Source organism: Tupaia chinensis, unplaced genomic scaffold (assembly GCF_000334495.1).
Source record: "Tupaia chinensis unplaced genomic scaffold, TupChi_1.0 Scaffold000088_1, whole genome shotgun sequence".
In the NCBI taxonomy this organism is placed as follows: domain Eukaryota; kingdom Metazoa; phylum Chordata; class Mammalia; order Scandentia; family Tupaiidae; genus Tupaia; species Tupaia belangeri.
Window position 1 is genome coordinate 2,333,928 of NW_006159550.1, and position 20,347 is coordinate 2,354,274.

The 20,347-nt window shown below is 37.8% G+C and overlaps 1 protein-coding gene across 1 annotated transcript in view; it reads right to left on the reverse strand.

Annotated features, from left to right (window-relative positions):
* Positions 1–6,804: 6,804 nt before the first annotated feature.
* Positions 6,805–20,347, reverse strand: part of SUGCT (succinyl-CoA:glutarate-CoA transferase) — a gene marked incomplete at its 5' end in the record, with an annotated part of 825,119 nt that continues 811,576 nt past the window's right edge. The window contains 1 exon segment of the mRNA XM_014585757.2: positions 6,805–8,205. Within this exon segment, the coding sequence (XP_014441243.1) occupies positions 8,042–8,205 (164 nt within the window).

Here is a 20,347-nt window from a genome sequence, read left to right on the forward strand (position 1 = left end):
TATATATATATATTCATTCTTATTTTATAGGTATAAGTCTTGTACTTCCATTTTGTGCAGGACACTTTAACAACTCTTACCTTAACTGCTAGAGTCCTCTTCCTTCTCTAGTTGGACCTATTCTGGATATGAAGGGTTTTTTTGTTGTTTAGTTAATAAAACTTCCCCAGAAGTATACCAACACAGACCCACCAAGCTACTCATTTCACTTCACCTCACCCAAGTTTCGGTATGAGAACATCTGCATAAAACTTTGAGGTGTGATCACTGTCATCTCCCTGTTGGTTCTGTCAGTACTTTCAGCTAAGTGATTCATTCAGCAAGTCTTGAGTACAACTGCTGGCCCACACACAAGACCCATGTCCTTTCACTGAGGCTTTCCCGGACTCCAGAAAGTCAAGTTAGCCAGAATGTTTGGGACTCAGAAAACATGGGCTCAGAAGTGAAAGCTCAAGTGACTGGGGATTTCCAGCTCTGTTGTATGTTTACTAATGGAATGTTTTAATCTGCTGTGGTCCTAGACGTTTCCAATTGCATGGTTCAACAAAGCTCCCTAAGCAGATTCTCAGGGCACCAAGCACTCTTTCTAGAAGTGGCTTTGTAGGTCATCACTTTTCCAACTTGCCCTGTGGTTCATGTCAATGCTCATGCATGCATGATTTGAATATATATAGGGAAAATCCTAGGCAGGGAAATAAAGTTCATTTTTCTACCTCTGAAACAGTGATTCATTAAAAGTCCCCACAAAATGGAAGCTACAATGCTTTGACGCCCTCCAGGGAAAGAACACAATAATGTCCATTAATAGTACATTTCAAAGCTCTATCAAGAACAGCCAGGAAGTTCTTTGTAAAATCTAAAATGATAAATCCAAGACTGTCAGGGTGAATGTGTGTTACACATGTTGCCACGTTTCATACCAAGAGAGGCTTTGGAAATTGGAATTTTTCTTTAGAGTTCACAAAGAGGTAAAAGGAGTGGAAAGAAAGATATTTTCCTGTGGCAGTCTTACATTCATTTCTCTTCTCTCAACATCTCAATAGCACGTTCTAAAGCTGAGTGTGAGTGCCTGTGCAAAGTTCTGGGTGAGAGTAAGGGGTGTGGATGGCAGCAGAGGGGGCAAAAAAACACTGTCCCTCCCATCCATGTGGGCAGGAGCCAAAGTAACCAACTTGAGTATAACAGAATGTCATGTGGTTGACTTGCAAAGAAAAAGAAAGGGGGAAGGAAGAGGGAGGGATATGTCAATGTGTTTTTCATCCTGCTGAGAGAAGAAAGCAAAGGGAGCCACAAGGATCCAATCAGCCAGTGTTAACAGATGGCAAAACCAAGGTAGTGGAGAAGGCACTTCCAGAGCCCATTTGACTAAAAGGACAAGGGGCAAACTACAAATCACCACCTTCTCTAAGAAAGAGCTAGAAACAAAGCCTAGGCCAAAACCAGTGTGGAGCAGAGCAGACCACCATCATGCTCTCCTGGCCCCTCTTCTGATGAAATCTCTGCCATAACTTGGCAACCAGATGCAGGTTGGTTAGCTTAGGTGTCTGTGGCTGGAACAATGAGTCTAGGCTCAACTCTGTATTCTATTTTGGTCATTTTATATTTTTATGCTTATATTCACATTTAATCGTTGTATACCTTTACATATTTTAGGCTTTTAGTTTTCTTGTTTTTATTTTGTTTGTTTGTTTGTTTGTTTTCAAAGAATGGGAGGTATATGACAAAGAAGTAGTAAGCTCAAAGTCTTCACCACAGCCAAGAGTGGCATTTGGAGCACCCTCTCATTTCTTTCTTGGTTTCAAGGAAAAAGTGGCAGCTAGTTATTAAAAACCACCCCACCCAGAGATTAACTCAAGATTGCTTGTAGAGGTGAAGTCATGGCCAGAAGAATTACCACTAGTTATCTTCCAAATTACTGAGCAAGGCCAATTTTCCTGAAGGTCAATCATAGTCACAGGTTTATGTAACATGGATGTATAAATGTGTGTATGTGTGTGTGCGTGCATGTGTGTGTGTGTGTGTGTGTGTGTGCAGCAGTTAGTGTAAAGAGAAAGAAGAATGAAGAGATGAAGAGGTAGTGAAAAAAGAGGTGGAGGGGAACCAGCAGTTAGTGTAATGGCTATGTCGCTGGATTCCCACATAGTCGACCGCGGTTCGTGTCCCGGACCCGGTGGCTTAAAACTCACGCCAGGCGCGTGTGCGTGCGTGCCCAAGATCCCGAGAGGAGAAAGGAGGAGAAGGGATTGCGGCGTGACCATCCCCCTGGGGGGTGATTTCTCGCTTTCTGTCTCTATGTCTCTCTCTGTCTGTCTGGCGAGCGCACGCGCCCTACAATGAAAATCTCTCAAAAAAAAAAAAAAAAAAAAAAAGAGGTGGAGGAGGGAGAAGAAGATAAAATAAATGAGGGCAGGAAAATATTAAGACCACAGAGAAAAAGATAGAGGGAAAGATGTTCAAAGAAGCAGAGGTGGGGGGGGCGGTGTAGAAAGGAAGCAACAAGAAAAAAGGAAAAAAAGGAAGAACAAAAACCGGGTGGGGGGGCAGCAGGTGGTGTGGTGGTTAAGGAGCTAGACTCCCACCATGGTTCGAGTCCTAGAACTAGCATTTTGTAAATCACACCAGGCACATGTACATGTGTGCCCTAAACCCCGGGAGGAGAATGGAGGAGAAGGGATTGCAGCACAGTCATCCATTCTGGGTGTGATTTCTCACTTTCCCTCTGAGTGTCTGTCTCTGTTTCTCTCTAGTTAGTGCATTTGCCCTATAGCAAAAACTTTAAATAAACAAACCAAAAAAAAAAAAAAAAGAAAAAGAAAAAGAAATAACAAAGATGCAGTAATTGACCACTTTGCAAAGTAGTGATCAATTCTGTTCTGTTCTTTTAACCTAAGGGTTTAATGAATAGAATAAAGAAAAGAACTATTAATATTTCTCAAGAAAAATTAAAGAGACCAAAATCTGTTTTCTGAGTCATGCCTGAGCTCTTTTCAGTGTTTCCCTTTCCTCTTGGCACTTACACATCAGCTGGGTTCATCTTCCCCATGGCTGTTTCGGTGTCCTCAAAATAAATGTGGCCCTGTGTCCACCTCGCTTGGGTGTGTCCTCTGTCCTTTTCCTCCTATTTACCTACATTATATCTACCTATCCCAGTTTTCATTCTTTCACAGCTCTCCTTCTTCTGTTCTTATTTACCCTAGTACATGGAATAAGCACATGAACGCAAAGCACTTGCATTCTTTGTCCATAACACTTTAACCTCCTAAAGCGATACTAGAAGATATATTACTGAATGAAATGGGTCCACTGAAGTTCCCTATACTCCACTAATCCTGCATACTGCCAACCTTGTTTAAAAGTTCAGGGCTGAGACCAGCAGGTGACATAGTGGTCAAGGTGTTTGAGATGCTGGACTCCCACATGGTGAGCATATGTGCCTTATCGCAAAAGTCTCTCAAAAAAGAAAAGAAAGTCAGGGCCACTTGTGCTTAGAAAATAGTATGATATGTCTCTATAGAGAAGCTAAGTATATTATGGGGCTAGTAATTTATAAGACATTTAACTGTAGTATTGCTATACTGGAATTGTTAGAAGAAAGGATATACAATTATGTCCTAGCACCTAAGAAAGCTTGCAGAGCTCCATATAAAAGCTTCTGTGACATGTTTGTCTGTTTGTGTGTTTTGTTTTCCCTAAATGTTGTTGAGAATGGAAATATGTATCATTTTTCCTGAACTTCTTTATTCCCTTTACCAAATAATATTACATCAGTATTAGTACTATAAAATCAATAAGGAAAAGGAGTGCTTTAGTTTGGATGTCTCCTTGAAACTCATGTGTTGGGATCTGATTGTACTGTGGAGATGTTAAGTGAAAACTCAATAACTTCATAGTATCCCAAGGCAGGGCATTCAGGTATGATGCAGTCATTAGGATAGAGCTCTCAGGGTTGAGTTTTGGTGTTCATGGAAGAAGGGAACATGAGGCAGGCAGAGTCTATGTGGCTACAGCACAGAACAAGGGAGAGAAACATTTTCACAGCTGCTTTGCTCACAATCTTTGCCTCCACCGTGATGTAACCTCAACAGAGCTTGGTGCCTGGACCTCAGGCCTCTAAACCATGAACTGAATAAACATCCATTGCTTTATAAATCACCCAGCCTTAGATATTTCTGTTAGTAATTCAATAACACACTAAGACAAGCAGTGAGCTTGATATTATGACCTCCTAAGGATCAATGATATTTCTACACTTAACATTAACAACGTATTTTTTATTTTTTCTGGCCCATTGGACCTCAAGAATCAGACCAATTATTAAGTGTTCACTAGAATAGGAGTCTGCAATAAATAGAAGCAAATGCAAAAAGAATATTATACTCTTAGGGGACAAGTTTGAAAATAAATAGCCTGGGCTCAGTGTATAGTAGGTAAAAAGTGTACACATTTTTCCACTAGTCTCCTTTGACATCTGAGAATAGTGGGTGAGCAGGAAATTGAACAGCCTGTTCAGCACGGGGCCTGGCATTCATCCTCTAACCTTTTAGGCACAGAGGAGAATGAGACTTATGGATAAAGGCAGCACTGAGCTACAGTGAAGAGTAACTAGTAAGACACTCTTTGATAAAGCTTTTTAAATGCACAGTCTGCCAAAACCATGGCACAATAGTCAGTGGTGAAATATCAAACCCAGGTGAGTCACGAATGGGTACAAATTTCCCTAAGAGGGCTAAATGAAGGGACTGTGAAGTCTTTAAGCAAAGACTCTCCCTTGTGTGTTATCCAGGTTTAGTAGCCCAAGGTCCTAGTACAAAATAGCCTCTGTAAAACCTCTTCTTTTCTTCCTTTTTTTTTTTTTTTCCCCTTAAGATTTTGCTATAGGGCCTATGTACTTTCTGGAGAGATACAAAGACAGTGAAAGAGAAAGTGGGAAATCATCCCCCAGGGAAGATGGCTATGCTGCAAATTCCTTCTCCACCATTCTCCTCTCAGGATTTTGAGTACACACACACATGTGCCTGGTGTGATTTTCAAGTCTCTAGGTCCGGGACTCAAACCCTGGTCAGCCATGTGGGAGTCTAACACTTTAACCACCATGCCATCTACTTACTGCCCTCCTTTGTTTTCTTAAATATGATTGTATTTCTAGCCTCTGGTAGATGGGTCAAAGACAAGATCATGCCTGCTAACTGGGATAATCACAAAAAGTCAATCAATGTCCATTTCTCGTCTGCCAGAGAAACATCTAGCACATCAGACTACTTGATGAGAAATATAATGCTTAATTAACCAGAAAGTCATGGCAATAAAAAGTTTAAGGAAAAAAAATCAAAAGAAAGAAGTCTATTTGCTTGTGGACACACTCCCAATTTCATAATCATTAACCTACTAAGTTTCAGGGAATTTTCTAGAGCAACCTCAGACACAAACCTGCCAGAAGGCAGGCCTTAACACAAACTGAAATTGAGCATATGGTATCTTAGTAGCGTGTTCATTTTCAGGGATGTGTAAGATAATAGGTCCTGATAATTAAAACAGCACATTTGTTTATAAGTATAACTTGATCTAGGGCATATTGCCTGAAATTTAGTAAGCACAGTATTTCTTTCAGAACTAATTATCCATCCAGGCTTTACAAATATTATGATTTTTTTTTTTTCACTCAATCGGTAGAGTACATGTTTTCTGTTGAGTGACCAACAGGTTCAGAATTCTAGAGTGATTCGAGTTGGATAAATGAAATCTGGATACTTTTATATATGATTACCTTGGAGACATAGTCTTTGTTCCCATGGTGACCCTGCTATGTCTGAAGACTGCTGTACTTATTAATTTAAAAACTTTAGAGGCATTTTCTGGTTCCTGTGCATGATCACTTTCCTACACATGGTTGCCCAGATGCGAAAGGTTACTTCTCAGTGTCTTAGCAAAAGTCATTTACCTGATTCAGTAGGATAAATGGTTAGTCTGTCTTACAAGACAAGAAATTTTTTCTGGTTCCCTGTTATACAACCATTTTTCATACTAATGTTTTATATATATTTAGAGATTTTTTGCTATAGAGCATATGTGCTCACTGGAGAGTTAGAGAGACACAGAGAGACATAAAGGGAAAAACCACCCTCCAAGGGGGATGACCATGCTGCCATCCCTTCTCCAATCTTCTCTTGGGATTTTGGGCATGCACGCACACACCCCACCCCCCATGTGAGTCTTAAGTTGCCGGGTGTGAGACTCGAACTGTAGTCAACTACATGGGAGTCCAGCAACGTAACCATGATGCCATCTGCTGGTCCCTATTCTCATTATGTAAACATAAAACATTTTTGTTTAAATCTCTGACCTGGGGACCAGCAGATGGTGTAATGGTTACACTGCTAGACTCCCACGCAGTTGGTCACGGTTAGAATCCCCAGCGCAGTTGCTTAAAACTCATGCTGAGCATGTGTGTATGCATACCCAAAATCTCGAGAGGAGAAGGGATTGCAGTGTGAACATCCCCTGGGGGATGATTTCTTGCTTTCTGTCTCTCTCTGTGTCTCTGGTACATACATGCCCTGTATCAAAAGTCTCCCTCAATAAAAAGAATAAAAGAAAATTCTGGCCTGAATTGCGTGTTCCCCAGTACAGATATGTGGATTAGCTATGGGTGGAAGTACTACAGAGAGCATCCATTCACTCCTTTGATTCACGAAATCTAACTAGTAGAATAACAGCAGGAGTTCTTCAGAATAAAATGTCCACAAAAAGCAAAGCAAGGAGGATAACAACTATTTCAAAAATGAGCAGGCATTATTCTAAAAAGTCTTAAGAGGGCTTGTAAGAAGACAAGCTTTCCATTTATTTGGAATCTTGCATCTAAAAACACATTAGGTCTTTCAGCATGGATACATAACTCAAATCATTCCAATAGAAAAGAACATGAAAAGAAAACTAGCTCTAAATCACAGTTTGAAAGACGAATATCTGTAATCTAGTTTTCATTGGTCAGTTGGTATGTAATGACATTGCTCTAAAACATGTGCCCCCAAAACTCAAGACTTGAGGTCCTACCAAAATGCTGACTTTGGAGTCATCTGATTCCCTGATCTGTACCTGGGCTCAGCAGTCTTGACTGACAATTTATCCTGGAACACACTTGTCACCTTCTGGACCAAAGATGTTTTTTATACTTCAAAGTCACTGACAAATGAAAAGTACTTGATACTAAGACATGAGAAGACATGCTCAGATTACAAAGAAATGTTTTCCTTTGATTCTCCTATTTGTCCTTATTTATACATTATTTAATACCTGGATAGTAATCTAACATTTATTTAAAAACCTGTTGCATTTGGATTGGCTCAAAATAAGCACACGTCTCACCTCCTGCCCACCCCACTCCCAAGTTAGACACCTACACTCCTAAATGCATTGATAGAAACCAATTTTCTGGCACATATTTTGAAATCACCACACAAATACAACATAAAGCAAATACTCATTTCCACAGGGGAGAATGGAGCTGAGTAATAACAGACATCAGTGAAGTCCGTGTTTTGAATTACAGACTAACAAAGGATTCATGAGCTCAAAATTAAGTTATTCTGTTTAAAATCAATCTCAGAAACTGTCATTCTGCTTATTGCTTTGACTTCCTAACAAAGATTTAAATGAGGACTTTATGTACAAGTAGAAAATGTCAAAAGATCTGATATTTTTCAGGCCTGTGTGGGCCGGAGGGGCAAATGTTTAGGCCATTAATATAATTAGAATGAGGAGTGTATTTTTCCAGAAAAAAAAATTACATTTTTTTCAAAAAAATTCCACAATTCCACAATTAAATCATCTAAAAAAATGGCAGAGAATGAAAGCTGGGGTACACTTAGAAGGCACTAGGTTCATTAGTACCAGAGCTATTCTGGAGACACCAAGAAAGAAATCTGGAGCTCCCCTAAATCATCTCTTCAGTGGCTTCAGAAGTGGGGAAAAGGGTCCAGACAATTTGCCTCTGCCAGCAAAGCAGATTCAGATTGTGGTTTTGAAGAAGAACATTTTTCCTGTGTCACTCGGCTTTGTGTTGAGTCACCACTCCTGCCCTGAGCAGCTCCCCGATGGCCCAGTCGTCGTATCTGAGAACCTCCTTCAGGATGTGTGTTGTGTGCTGCCCGAGCAGGGGAGGTGGCTCAGCCTCTGACATCTTGAACTTGCTGTATCTCACAGCTGGGCCTGTCAAAGAAGGAGCAAAGCAGGAAGCCTGTTAATGACTAACCCTAGGAAATTAATTACCTAAGCAGCCTGGGGTGTTTTCAATGAATGCCAAGAATATCACTGCCAGTTAACACCCTTGCAGATGCACCAGCATTTTGGAAATAAATGTATTTTTACATGTGGTTTTCCTTGACTCGGTTTCATCCAGCTGAGCGACGGACATCTGACCTTCCCATCAGCATGCAGTGGGCTGCAGGTACATGCCTAGCCTTTGCCAGGCCTGTTCGAAAGCTATTGTTTCTGTCACAAGCAGTCTAAACAGTAGTGGAATCTCCAGGCCCAAAAGACCACAGATATACTGTGTTTCTCAGAAGATTAGTTCAACAAATTGCAACTCAACTAAACTAAATCTCGGCCAGACTCTAGTTCAAGACTTTTGGTGGTAGAATAGCTTACATGCGCAAGCTTTACTGCCAAGGAGACTTAGGTTGGATCTCACTCGTATACTTTCTGGCAGAGCCATCTTGGACAGATTGCTTAACATCTCTGAGCCTTTTTGTTCTACAGTTATAAACCGCGCATGATAATGTGTACTACACAGACTTGAGGTAAGGATTTAATTGAGATAATGTGTAGAAAGCACTAAGTAAGCATTTCCTAACACATAACAGCACACACAATTTGCTGGCTACTATAATTGCAAAAACTGCCATAACAGCTCTCTTGCTTCTTACAGTGTAAGGGGAAAGTACATTTATTTTCAGATTTTGCTGAGCACTAAGTCACTCCACACAGGATAACTCAAGCAATACTTTCAATAACTGTTGGAAATGAATTTTATTATTCCCATTCTTCACACAAGGACATTAAAGCCCCAAAAGCTCAGATTTTGCTCACGGCCACATGGCTAATAACAGTGCTAAAATGAAAATCTGTGTCCATCGTAATGGCCTCACATCAAAGGCTATGCATTTTCCATAACATTAATGGCCTCTTCTTACTTTCCACTCCGTGGACAAGCTGGACATTGGAGAACATGGTGTTTCAACAAATTGTACCTTGATTGTCTCATTCAACAAGTTGTATTTATGTTGACTATACTTTACATTTCTTTTGATTAGGCTTCAGGAGAACAAAGGAGATAGCAGTCACAAGGAAACTTTACGAAGTAGTATATTTCTATGTCATAAAAAGATTCCCAGCTTTCTTTTGATTTGAGGAACCCATACGAAGAACAAATAAATAATGTATGTGTGGGTCCAAGATCCCAGAGGAGAATGGAAGAGAAGGGACTGTAGTGTGGCCATCGCCACTGGGGGTGATTTTTCACTTTCTTCACCATCTCTCTCTGTTTCTCTCTGGTGTGCACACATGCCTATAGCAAAAATTTTAAAATCTTCACTTTGCTATGAGAAAAACTTCTCTTTTCCTACTTTACTCTGTTTGTGGCTTCTTTCTGCATCTCAGGGAGGGTCTGTAATCTTAGATCTGAACCGGGAGAATCAAGTATTTTACACAGCTCAGCTTCACCATCTGATAACATTACTACTGCTGCTTCCTCTGCAGCTACTGATGCTAACACCAAAAGTAGGAATTGTCGTGGTCGAAGCTACCACTTCTTGGGAAATTGGGATGTCCCAGCCACTGCACCAAAGGATTTATGTACTTCATTTTGTATAATTCTCACAGCAATCTGGTCTGGTTGGTTGACCATTAGTAATCTTTGTTTTCATATTAGGACATTAAAGGAAATGTAGGTTTAAGGTCAAAATATTAACTACCAATAGAGTTAAAGTTAATAGATTAAAAATAATTTACTCTAGGTTACTCAGTTAGAAAATGATAGAATATGAATTCAGTTTCAAGTTTGTTAGGTTCCAGAACATGGACTTTAAAAAAAAATTTATTGAGGTGAAATTTACATAAGACAAAATTCACCATTTTAAAATGAACAATCGACATCGAGTACATTCACAAGACTGTGCAACCATCACCCCTTTCTAGTTTCAAAACATTTCCCTTGTTCTAAGATAAACCCCACACATATTCAAAAATTTTGCTTCACTCCTTCCTCTGCACAAAGCCAGGCAACCACTAATCTACTTTCTGTTGTGATGGCTTTATCTATTCTGGATCTTCCTTATAAATGGAATCATGTAACATTTTGTGCCTGGTTTCTTTCACTTAGCATTTTTTTAGAGTCATTCATATTATACATATCAGTAATAAAAATCTGGACTTTTAACCTCCAAGCAGTGACTAAGTGAAGGAATTCTCCAGGTCTAGCAAACTAAAGGGGAGTTCAACTTGAGTCACTCCCACTATATCCTGTATTTTCCTTGCAAATTCCAGATCTACACTAATGACTATGCTATTAGCTTAGGACAAAGGGTATTTAACTCCTTGCACTTGAATAAAACCACTTAAAACATGGAGGTTGGTAGAATGATATTACTTGGCAATTTTTTTTTGACTTGCCAAGATAAAGACATACATATTGCAATGGGAAAAAGTAAAATAATATTAAGGTCTCAGAGAAAGCTAAATTCTCCTCAGCCATTTGAAATCCATTCTTGCAACCTTCTGTAATAATTCTTTTTAGCAGGGAGACCCCTTCCAATCTAAGATTTGTACAAAGAAAATAAAAGTTTCATAGAATACATTTGTTTCCAGGAGTAGAAAAACTTTGAAGTAATTATTTACATCTAAGTTCTAGAGAGAATGAATAATCTGATCTTCCTTTTTAAAAAAAGGTGAACAAGATAAGTCACATGTTCATACATTTTTTGGCAAAATAATATCTATGTTTTCATATTCTTTCAAAAACTTACAAACTATTTAAACTTGAAAATTCTTCACAGGCATTCAAAGAAATGCCTATGAAGATAATAAGTTACAATTTTGTTTATAAAATTAGCAACCAAAAAAAATGAGTATGAGATTAAAAAAATGAAAGGATATTCTGTGTTCTTGGATTGAAAGAATCAATATAATCAAAATGTCATTTCTAACCAAATTAATTTACATATTCAATGTGATGCAATTGCCTGTGATATTCTTTACCAAATTATACACACACACACACACACACACACACATATATATATATATAATCTGTCTAGGGCGTGCCAGCAGGTGGTGTAGCAGTGGTGTAGTGACTAAGGATCTGGACTCCTACATGATCGACCAAAGTTTGAGTCCCAGACCTGATGGCTTGAAACATTTGGCACATGTGTGTGCATGCCCAAAATCTTGAGAGGAGAATGGAGAAGAAGGGATTGTAGTGTAACCATGCCCCCCAGGGGTTGATGTTTAGGTTTCTGTCTCTCCAGTGAGTGCATACACCTTACAGCAAAAATCTCAAAAATAAAAAAATCTGTCTAGAATCATAAAATACCACCCATCACAAAGACAATACTATGCTAAAAGAATAAAATAGGAAGCTTCTCACCTCTCAACTTCAAAATATATTACAAAGTAGGGATAATAAAGCAGTATGGTGCTGGTACAAAAATAGACACATAGACCAATGGAACAGAAGGGAGAATCCAGAAATAAACCCCAAATCATACAGCCACTGATCTTTGACAAAGGGTACAAGACAATGTAGTGAAGGGAAAAAAAAGTCTTTTCAACAAATGGTGCTAGACGAACTGGATATCCACCTGCATAAAAGTGAGACTGGACCCCTATCTCTCAGCATTAACAAGAATCAACTCAAAATGGATTAAAGATTTAAATATAAAGCCTCACGCTATGAAACTACTAGTAGAAAATATAGGGGAAACTTTTGAAGACATTGGAGTAGGCAAAGATTTCTTAAATAAAATCTATCAAGCAGACAACAATCTCCAAATAGACAAATGGGATTATATCAAACTAAAAAAAAAAAAGCTTCCTTACAGCAAAGGAAACAATATAATTATTATTAGTGAAAAGACAACCCTCAGAATGGGAGAAATATTTGCAAATTATTCCTCAGACAAGGATTGATACTCAGAATATATAGGGAACTCAAGCAGTTTGCCCATAAAAAATTGAGTAATCCAATTTAAAAAATGCACGAATGAATTAAATAGATAACTCTCAAAAAAAGACTGATGAATAGCCAAAAGGCATATAAAAAAATGTTCAAAGTCTCCTCTCCAAACAAAGGGAAACAAAAATTAAAACCATAGTAAGATATCATTTAACTCCAGTTAGAATGGCCAGGACCAAAAAAAAAAGAAAAAAGAATGACACGTGCTGATGAGGCTGTGGTGAAAAGAGAACCCTCCACGGGAACCAGCAGTTAGCGTAATGGCTATGTCGTTGGACTCCCACGTAGTCGACCGCGGTTCGTGTCCCGGACCCGGTGGCTTAAAACTCATGCCGGGCATGTGTGCATGCGTGCCCAAGATCCCGAGAGGAGAATGGAGGAGAAGGGATTGTGGCGTGACCATCCCCTCTGGGGGGTGATTTCTTGCTTTCTGTCTCTGTGTCTCTCTCTGTCTGTCTGGCAAGCACACGTGTCCTATAGCCTATAGAAAAAAAAAAAAAAAAAAAAAAAAGAGAACCTTCTTACACTGTTGGGAGGAATGTAAATTAGTACAACCTCTGTGCAAAACAATATGTAGTTTCCTCAAAAACCTACAAATAGAATTTCCATATGATGCAATAATCCCACTTCTTGGTATTTGCCCAGTGAATAGGAAAACAGTCTATTGGAAAGACATTTGTACATTCATGTTTATTGCAGCATTATTCACAATTGCTTTACAAAGGAAATTAAAATATATAATATGGATTTGGGTGCTCCAATGCAAAAAGCCCTCCTCACTCCTATATTTAAGGGGCTCAGGAACTGTCTTTAGCTCCATTGTCCGTGTCACAAACATTCCTTCTAAAGGAAAATTTACCAGTCATACTACTTTGGCCTACTCTCATAAGATCTCTCATTCAGGGTAGATCCAAAGAAACTAGAAAACATCTCCAAGTACAGAAAAAATCAAGTTGTATATCCAAATGTTTTTTCTATATAAGTATGATCAACCAAAGATTACTGGGAATATGTGAACTACATAAAGGAGAAAAATAAATAAATAAACAAACAAATATTTGGGAACAGAAGTAGAACATAATGCTGTGCAAAATATACAATAGAAAGATTTAGCACTTAATTTTTTTAAGAAGTTAGGAATTTAGAAAATAAAGTAAAATACATCCCCCAAAACTGGAGGGATAAAAATATAAATTACAAAAAAAAAAATTGTAAGAAAAAAGCTAACGGCTCTCATAAAATATATAATAATCCCAGAAAGAAGACAACAAATAAGTGGAGGAGACATTTTCCAAGAACACATGAAGAAGAACACATGCTTTCAGATTGAAAGACTTTACAGAGAATACAGCACAGAGAAGGATGAAAGCTTTACATTGTGACATCTTCACGTAAACTTTCAGACTTTCAGCAGTAAAAAGTCTTAGAAGCTTCCTTGAGGATGAGAAGTGGTGAACAATTCCGGAGCTAAGTAGTGATAAGGAGTACAGGAATGAGTTGTATATGAATAAAGTTAGACTGCACAGGACTTGTCACAAGTTTCTACTGAAAATTTGAAGTGGAGCTTGCTAAAGGGAGATTATTTTAACCCTAGAACTGTATATCCATTCAAATTATTAAACGATTATGAAGACTTTTGTAAATTTTCAAAGACTAAGTAAAGGGTTATTGAGTACCTTTCTCGACGATGACTCAGCAAAATACAGGAGCAAATATAAATAAATAAGAAATTAGTATATAGTGAGGATCTACCCCGAAATGCAGAGAAGAAAGGTCCCAAGATGTGAGCTCATACTTAGAGCACCAATAAGGCAGAGATGGAGGAGAAAGAGGCCTTAACAGAGAGATGCCTAAAAATTCAAAAATAGCTTGACTTGCGTAACTATTGTAACTGAAAGGTTGGAAGAATATAAAAAGATAACATCACATCATGTAAGAAAAAATAATTAGAAACAAAAATATTTCATGAGACAATATCCAAATATGAAACAAATTTTAAAATATGGCAGGCTTTTAAAAAATTGATGGATTTAAACAATGAAAATCCATTTGACCTTGATGCCAAGAACACTCATTCAAGTAGCACATACTACTTTGTGCATCTCATTTAAGAGCACTTACTTTAAATAGTGTATTACATTTTCTATTTTTCTGGGAAGCGGGGCACACAAAAAAATTCTAATTTTCTTTTTTGCTAATAGGTCTCTAGTGCCTTTCATGGTCCCTACAAAATGAGGATAATATGGCAAGAATTCCTTCCTATTGTGATTGTAGACAATGTTTTATATTTCATTATCTCTTTGGACTTTCTGATTTACATAGAGACTATTACAGTTTTTGTTTTACAGATAAGAAAATTGAGATTTGTTTCAGGTTTAATTAATTAGTCTACTAAATGATATTTCCAGAATAAAACTTCATATTTTTGGATTCCATGGTCCATGCTCTGTCATTCAATGCAGATTTGCTAATGATTGCTCATGATTAAAGATATGGGAATAAATATTGTCCATATCATATTAATGAGTTTATTTATTCACTAATTTGTTCTGCATATATATTTTGAGTATCATTCTGTGTCAAAATCTGAAGTATCAGATTGAGATATACATTAGTAAACAAATACAGCAGCCTTCATGTTCAAGGAATTGAGATCCAGTATGACTAGAACATAATTTGATAGAATAAAGATACTAGACAAAGTTGGAGGAAGATGCAGAAGAGAAAATGCACTGGGATTTTATAAAAAAAAAAAAAAGAAAAGAAAAGAAAAGGGAGATCTTATTCTGAGCTGGAGCTCTATGCAAAGCAGTGACAAAACTTACAATGAGGAATATTCTTGTCTCTAGGCAGAGAATGCAATGAGTTTGGAGGATATTACAAATGAAATAGAGAGATGATGGTGGTCTGGACTAAGACAGTACCTGTGGAGTATGAGAAAAGTAGATGCATTTCAGAGGTGTCCTGCAACAGAATGAAAGGATTAGGTAGTGGGTATGTGATCCAAGGTAGTTGGGAAAGAGAGAATCAAAGAAGAATCACATGTTTCTGGGTTGAACAACTGGCAGGGTCATCTACTAGATGGAGAAGGCTGAATAAATTGTATGGACAAGTTTCAATGGCAGAAGAAGTCAGGAATTCTCTTTTGGACATACAAATTGGAGTGCCTAGGACATAAGCAAGGGGAGGTATCAGTGAGTCTTTAGCTATGCAAGTCTGGAATTCAGGGAAGAGTTTTGGCCAGTATATATAAATTTAGAAGTCATTTACCACCTAAATGCCCTCATTTGAATATGCTGTATTTCCTAGTCAATTGTATTTATTCCAAGAGCTCTGATGCTGAGGCTTTAAAAATAAGTTGATTATGCATTTTTTTTCTCTACTATCTAAGCTCTCTACCAAAATCTATTGCATCAAAAATGTTTTGTGTCCAAAAAAGGCAAGTTAAATGAGTGCAAAATTAATCTCTAAAGCTCATAATTTTGGAGATAAGTGTATTTTCTTAAAATAAAGTCCATACTGCTGGCCTTCAGCAGATAAACATCCATTGACCTGAGGGTAGGAAATAGGGCAGCTTTACTTTTGAATAAACTGTGGACTTTGTTCTTCATAGAACAAGGAAGAGAAAGCGGACTCAAAACTTCTTTTATACTGAGTCATGGCCATTCAGGGATAAACTAAGGTGGGGTTTTTTCTTCTACTTGAACAAAGGCTGTCATACTGAAAAGCACTGAAACAAAGCACACTGTAGCAATTTTCAGTGCATCAATTAGTACCAAACCTACAACCTCAAATGCAGTTTTGGGGAGGGGGCTACCTGGTTTAGTGATTGGTGATGAAGGCCCTGAGTCTCCTGAGTTATAAGAAGTTGGAAGCTAATCCTGTAGGTTATACCCACTTCTAAGTGACTGTGTGTGAACTACATGTGGTCCTCTAGGGAGTGGTTGTATATGATTCTAGGAAATGACAAAACCTGTTCCCTTCTACTTCTGGATATACACATACCTGAAATGTTTAACCACTAAACTTCATGGAACTTAGAGTTAAAGAGCTGGAAGTTGATAAAATGCAAAAGTAGGTATATATCCTGTCACAATTTCTCAATGATACATGATAACAGCTGACATTACCATTTAGTGAGTATTTGTAATATAACAGGCTTGAGGCTAGGTGCTTCATATTTAGTATCTAATTTGATTCTCACAATCATTTTAGATAATTCTTTTGCATCGATAATGCATTTTATCCCTATAGTGCGTGCACGTGCACACACACACACACACACATATACACACACACTGAGCCCAGGGTGGTTACGTAATGTGGTTCAGCTGTAATGGCCCAGAAGTAGCATAATTCTCTGAAATGCTGGAAGCCACAAGGAATGTCAGTGTTTAGTTCCCAGGTGGGCCTGTACATCCTAGACATGTGCATGAATACATGTGTGTGCCATGATACTGGCAGTGGGTATTGTGGCAGAGATCCTATTGAGTATCCTATTGAGGTTGCTTGGCTTTCTCTCTCACCATCTTTTTCTCTCTCATAAAAAAACTTGAAGATAAATAAATGTGTATAAAAGCACACAGGAGATGCAAATGTAGATTTTCTGATTATATAGTCATTGTTATTGAGAAGTAATACAGCGAGATGTAGTAAAGATGATGGGTTCTGGAATAAGAGTGTCCAGGTTCACATCTTGGCTCTGCCATTTGTTGGCTGTATCTGCCTATTCTCAGAACCTGTGCCACAGTATTTTTACATGTGAAATGAGCATGACAGTGGTACCTGCCATATAAAGCTGTGAGGATTAAAGACATTCCTTCCTATGAATAGCACCTAGTACAGAGTAAGCACTCAATATATATCATGTTTCCTTCTCTGTTAGGGTAATTACTTAGCACTCCAGACACCTTGAGTAGCATCTTGGTCACTTGCTAATTTCACACCTCAACTTCCCCAGGACATTGGCAAGTGAGCTGCATTTTAGATTTGTAAAAGCAGGTTGGGGACCAGCAGATGGTGTAATGGTTATGTTGCTGGACTCCCACATAGTCAATTGCGGTTCGACCCCAGATCTGGTGGCTTAAACTCACACTGGGTGAGTGTTTGTATGTGCCCAAAATCCTAAGAGGAGAATAGAGGGGAAAGGATTGTGGCATGGCCATCACCCCTGAGGGGGGGATGGTTTCTATCCTTCTATCTCTCTGTCTCTGTGTCTCTGGAGAGGGCACACGCCCTAAAGCAAAAATCTCTCTCAAAAAAAAGTCAACATCTATGAACTTACATAATAATAATATTTGCACTCATACATAAAGACTTCTGAGTTACAAAAAAAAAAAAAAAAAAGAAATTAAAGAGATACTACATACAAAAGAGCCAAAATACCCTGGGCTTCATTTGGAAGTCATATCACCATAAGATTGCACAACTTAGGGGAGGACAAAGGACTTTGCCTTGCTTGGAATTTGAACAAGTTACACTCAGATGTTCTAAAGTTCTATGTAGCTAAGAAATTTTGCAGATTAGCTCTTAGAAACCAGAAATCCTTAAATTAGGTCTTAAGTTTCCTTAAGAGTTTCTTATTTTCTTTGGCATAACATCTTTTAATTCTTATATTATCACTGGTTATATTTGATCTGGGTTCTATTTAAACAGGCACAAGTTCAAGCAAAGATTAGACTCTGCCTTCAACAATGTACACTCCAACAGGAGGCACTAAGAGGTAGATGTAAATCACTCATGAAGTTACTACCATCATTGTTTTCCTGTGTCGAAAGGCTTCTGCAGTCCACAACTAGGGAAATTATTTAATTATATTTGATAACGTAATGCAAACTACTATAAGAAAAACGTTATCCAGATATTTCTACCCCGAAACAACTTATTATAAACCAAGAACACATGACCACTGCCTCTAAGTTATCAGTGTTACAAGTGAGGAACTGCATATACTGTGCAAAAAGTACTAATATTCCAGTCCTGTACCAAACCAGGAGAGTGTGCGTCTTCATGCACCTCTTTGGTTATTAGTGTCCAGTCACATCCATGCTCCAGAAGGGGCCATTTTTAAAATTTCCTTCTCTAAAAAGGACTTGCTATATTGAAAGGTTGTATCTATTCCCTGTAAGTCTTGTACTTTGACAATTTCCAAACATTATGACTTTATCATTCTCTTAGTTGTTCGATAAATATTTATTGTTTCTACAATGTGTAAGGCATTGTGCTAAAGTGCTACTAAGGGATATAAATTTTTAAATGGATAAAGATCTTGCTAATAAATAGCGTATAGTGTAAAAGGGAAGAAAAGCTGGCCCATCTCAATTCTATCTAAATAGAAGGTGAGTGAAATATTTCGGTCAATCATTGTAAGCCACAAAAACGGACAGCTTGGTTCAGAGAAGTTTTGAAATGTGCCCTTTGTGACCAAGGATCACAATCGTAACTTTTCCCTTTATAGAAGAAGGAAAAAACTTGAATTTTTTTAGCTCGACATACAATTCTTTAGTTCCATCACGTGTATCAGTACAAAAAGTAGGATGAAACTGAGTAAAAAGGGTATTTTTCTTTTTCTTCCACGTTAGTAAACGTATTTGTATATTTTTATTAACTCCTGTTATTTCTGCTACAAATATTTATATGGTTCTTTCTTAGATACTTAAGAAAAAATACACACAGGCTAGTCAAAAGACACAATTCTTACAAAGGTCCAAAAGACCAAAACTTAGAAAACCCAAATTCTGGCAAACTTTCCCAGCTCACAGGTAATGTTCTACACGCTTTGTAAATATTAACTCTTAATCTTTATACAGTCCTATTGAGGAGGTACCTTCACCAGACAGGTAAGAAAACAAGAGGTACAGAGAAGCTAAGTAATCTGGCCAAGGGTGAAGCTACAGACCAGCAGAGCCAGGAGTCTAACTCTGGTGATCTTCCTCCAGATTCATGCTCTGACCCGCTACACTACACTACCTCGACTTTAACTTTTATATTCAAAGCCCTTAATTCCAAATGATCAAAATAAAGATCTTCTATTTTATGTCAGGAAGAAGCATTTCTAAGAATATAAATTTAGAAAAGATCATTCATTTTGTACAATGCTGCTTGACAATTTAAAACTTAAATTCAAATTCACTGTGTCAACATTTCTCCCTTAGTTAACTTTATTGAAATTTTCTTTTAGGTAGGATTGATTATTCACATACACATACACAAGTTAAAAGTTTCATATAACAACTGATAGTTTAGGCCATTCCTATTTGCCTGATACTGTTGCTACACGTGTTATTTTTTAATTTCTCATAACCCTATAAATTGTATACGATAATTACTCCAGCTCCACAGATGAGGAGACTGAAGTATAGGACTTTAGGCAGCTTGTCCAAAGCCAGACAGCTTGAGCTGATTTCTGGACCAAGACCCTAGCCTGACTCCAGAACCCATGTTCTTAATTCTATAATATAAATATATCATGATCAGGTTTAAAGGGTTTGTTATTTTTTTCAAAAAGTTCTTAAACTGTTAACTCAACAAGGATCATCACTTATAATTTAAACATTTAGTGTTTTTCCTTTTAACAGAGGGTAAAGGATTGTGGCATGGCCATCACCCCTGAGGGGGGGATGATTTCTTGCTTTCTGTCTCTCTGTCTCTCACTGTCTCTCCTGTGAGCAGCATACACACCCTATAGCAAAAATCTCTCTTAAAAAATAATAAAGCAGATTGAAGATAAAGTTTTAACTTATAAAAACTTTTATCAGGCATGGAAATAGTTGTTTAATATTAAATGAAAAGGGAGAAAAAAATCAATCATTTCTTAAGCATATGTATATAAAAATCATGTTTTGATTTTTTTTTTCCATGTATTCTTCATTATACCCCCTTGAGATAGGCACTTCTCCCTTCCTACAGGTAATAAAAGGGAGGCTAAAGGTGGCTGGATGATGACCCATGTCACATATCTTATACATAAATACTCTGTCTCCAACAGCATCAGAACCTATACCAGAAATTAGCTTTATATTCTCTTGACTTTTAACTAGTTATAGTGGAAGAAACTTTGGAAACATGTCATTTCTTTTATTAACACTTTCTATGGGCCAGACATGATTACATGTGCTTTAC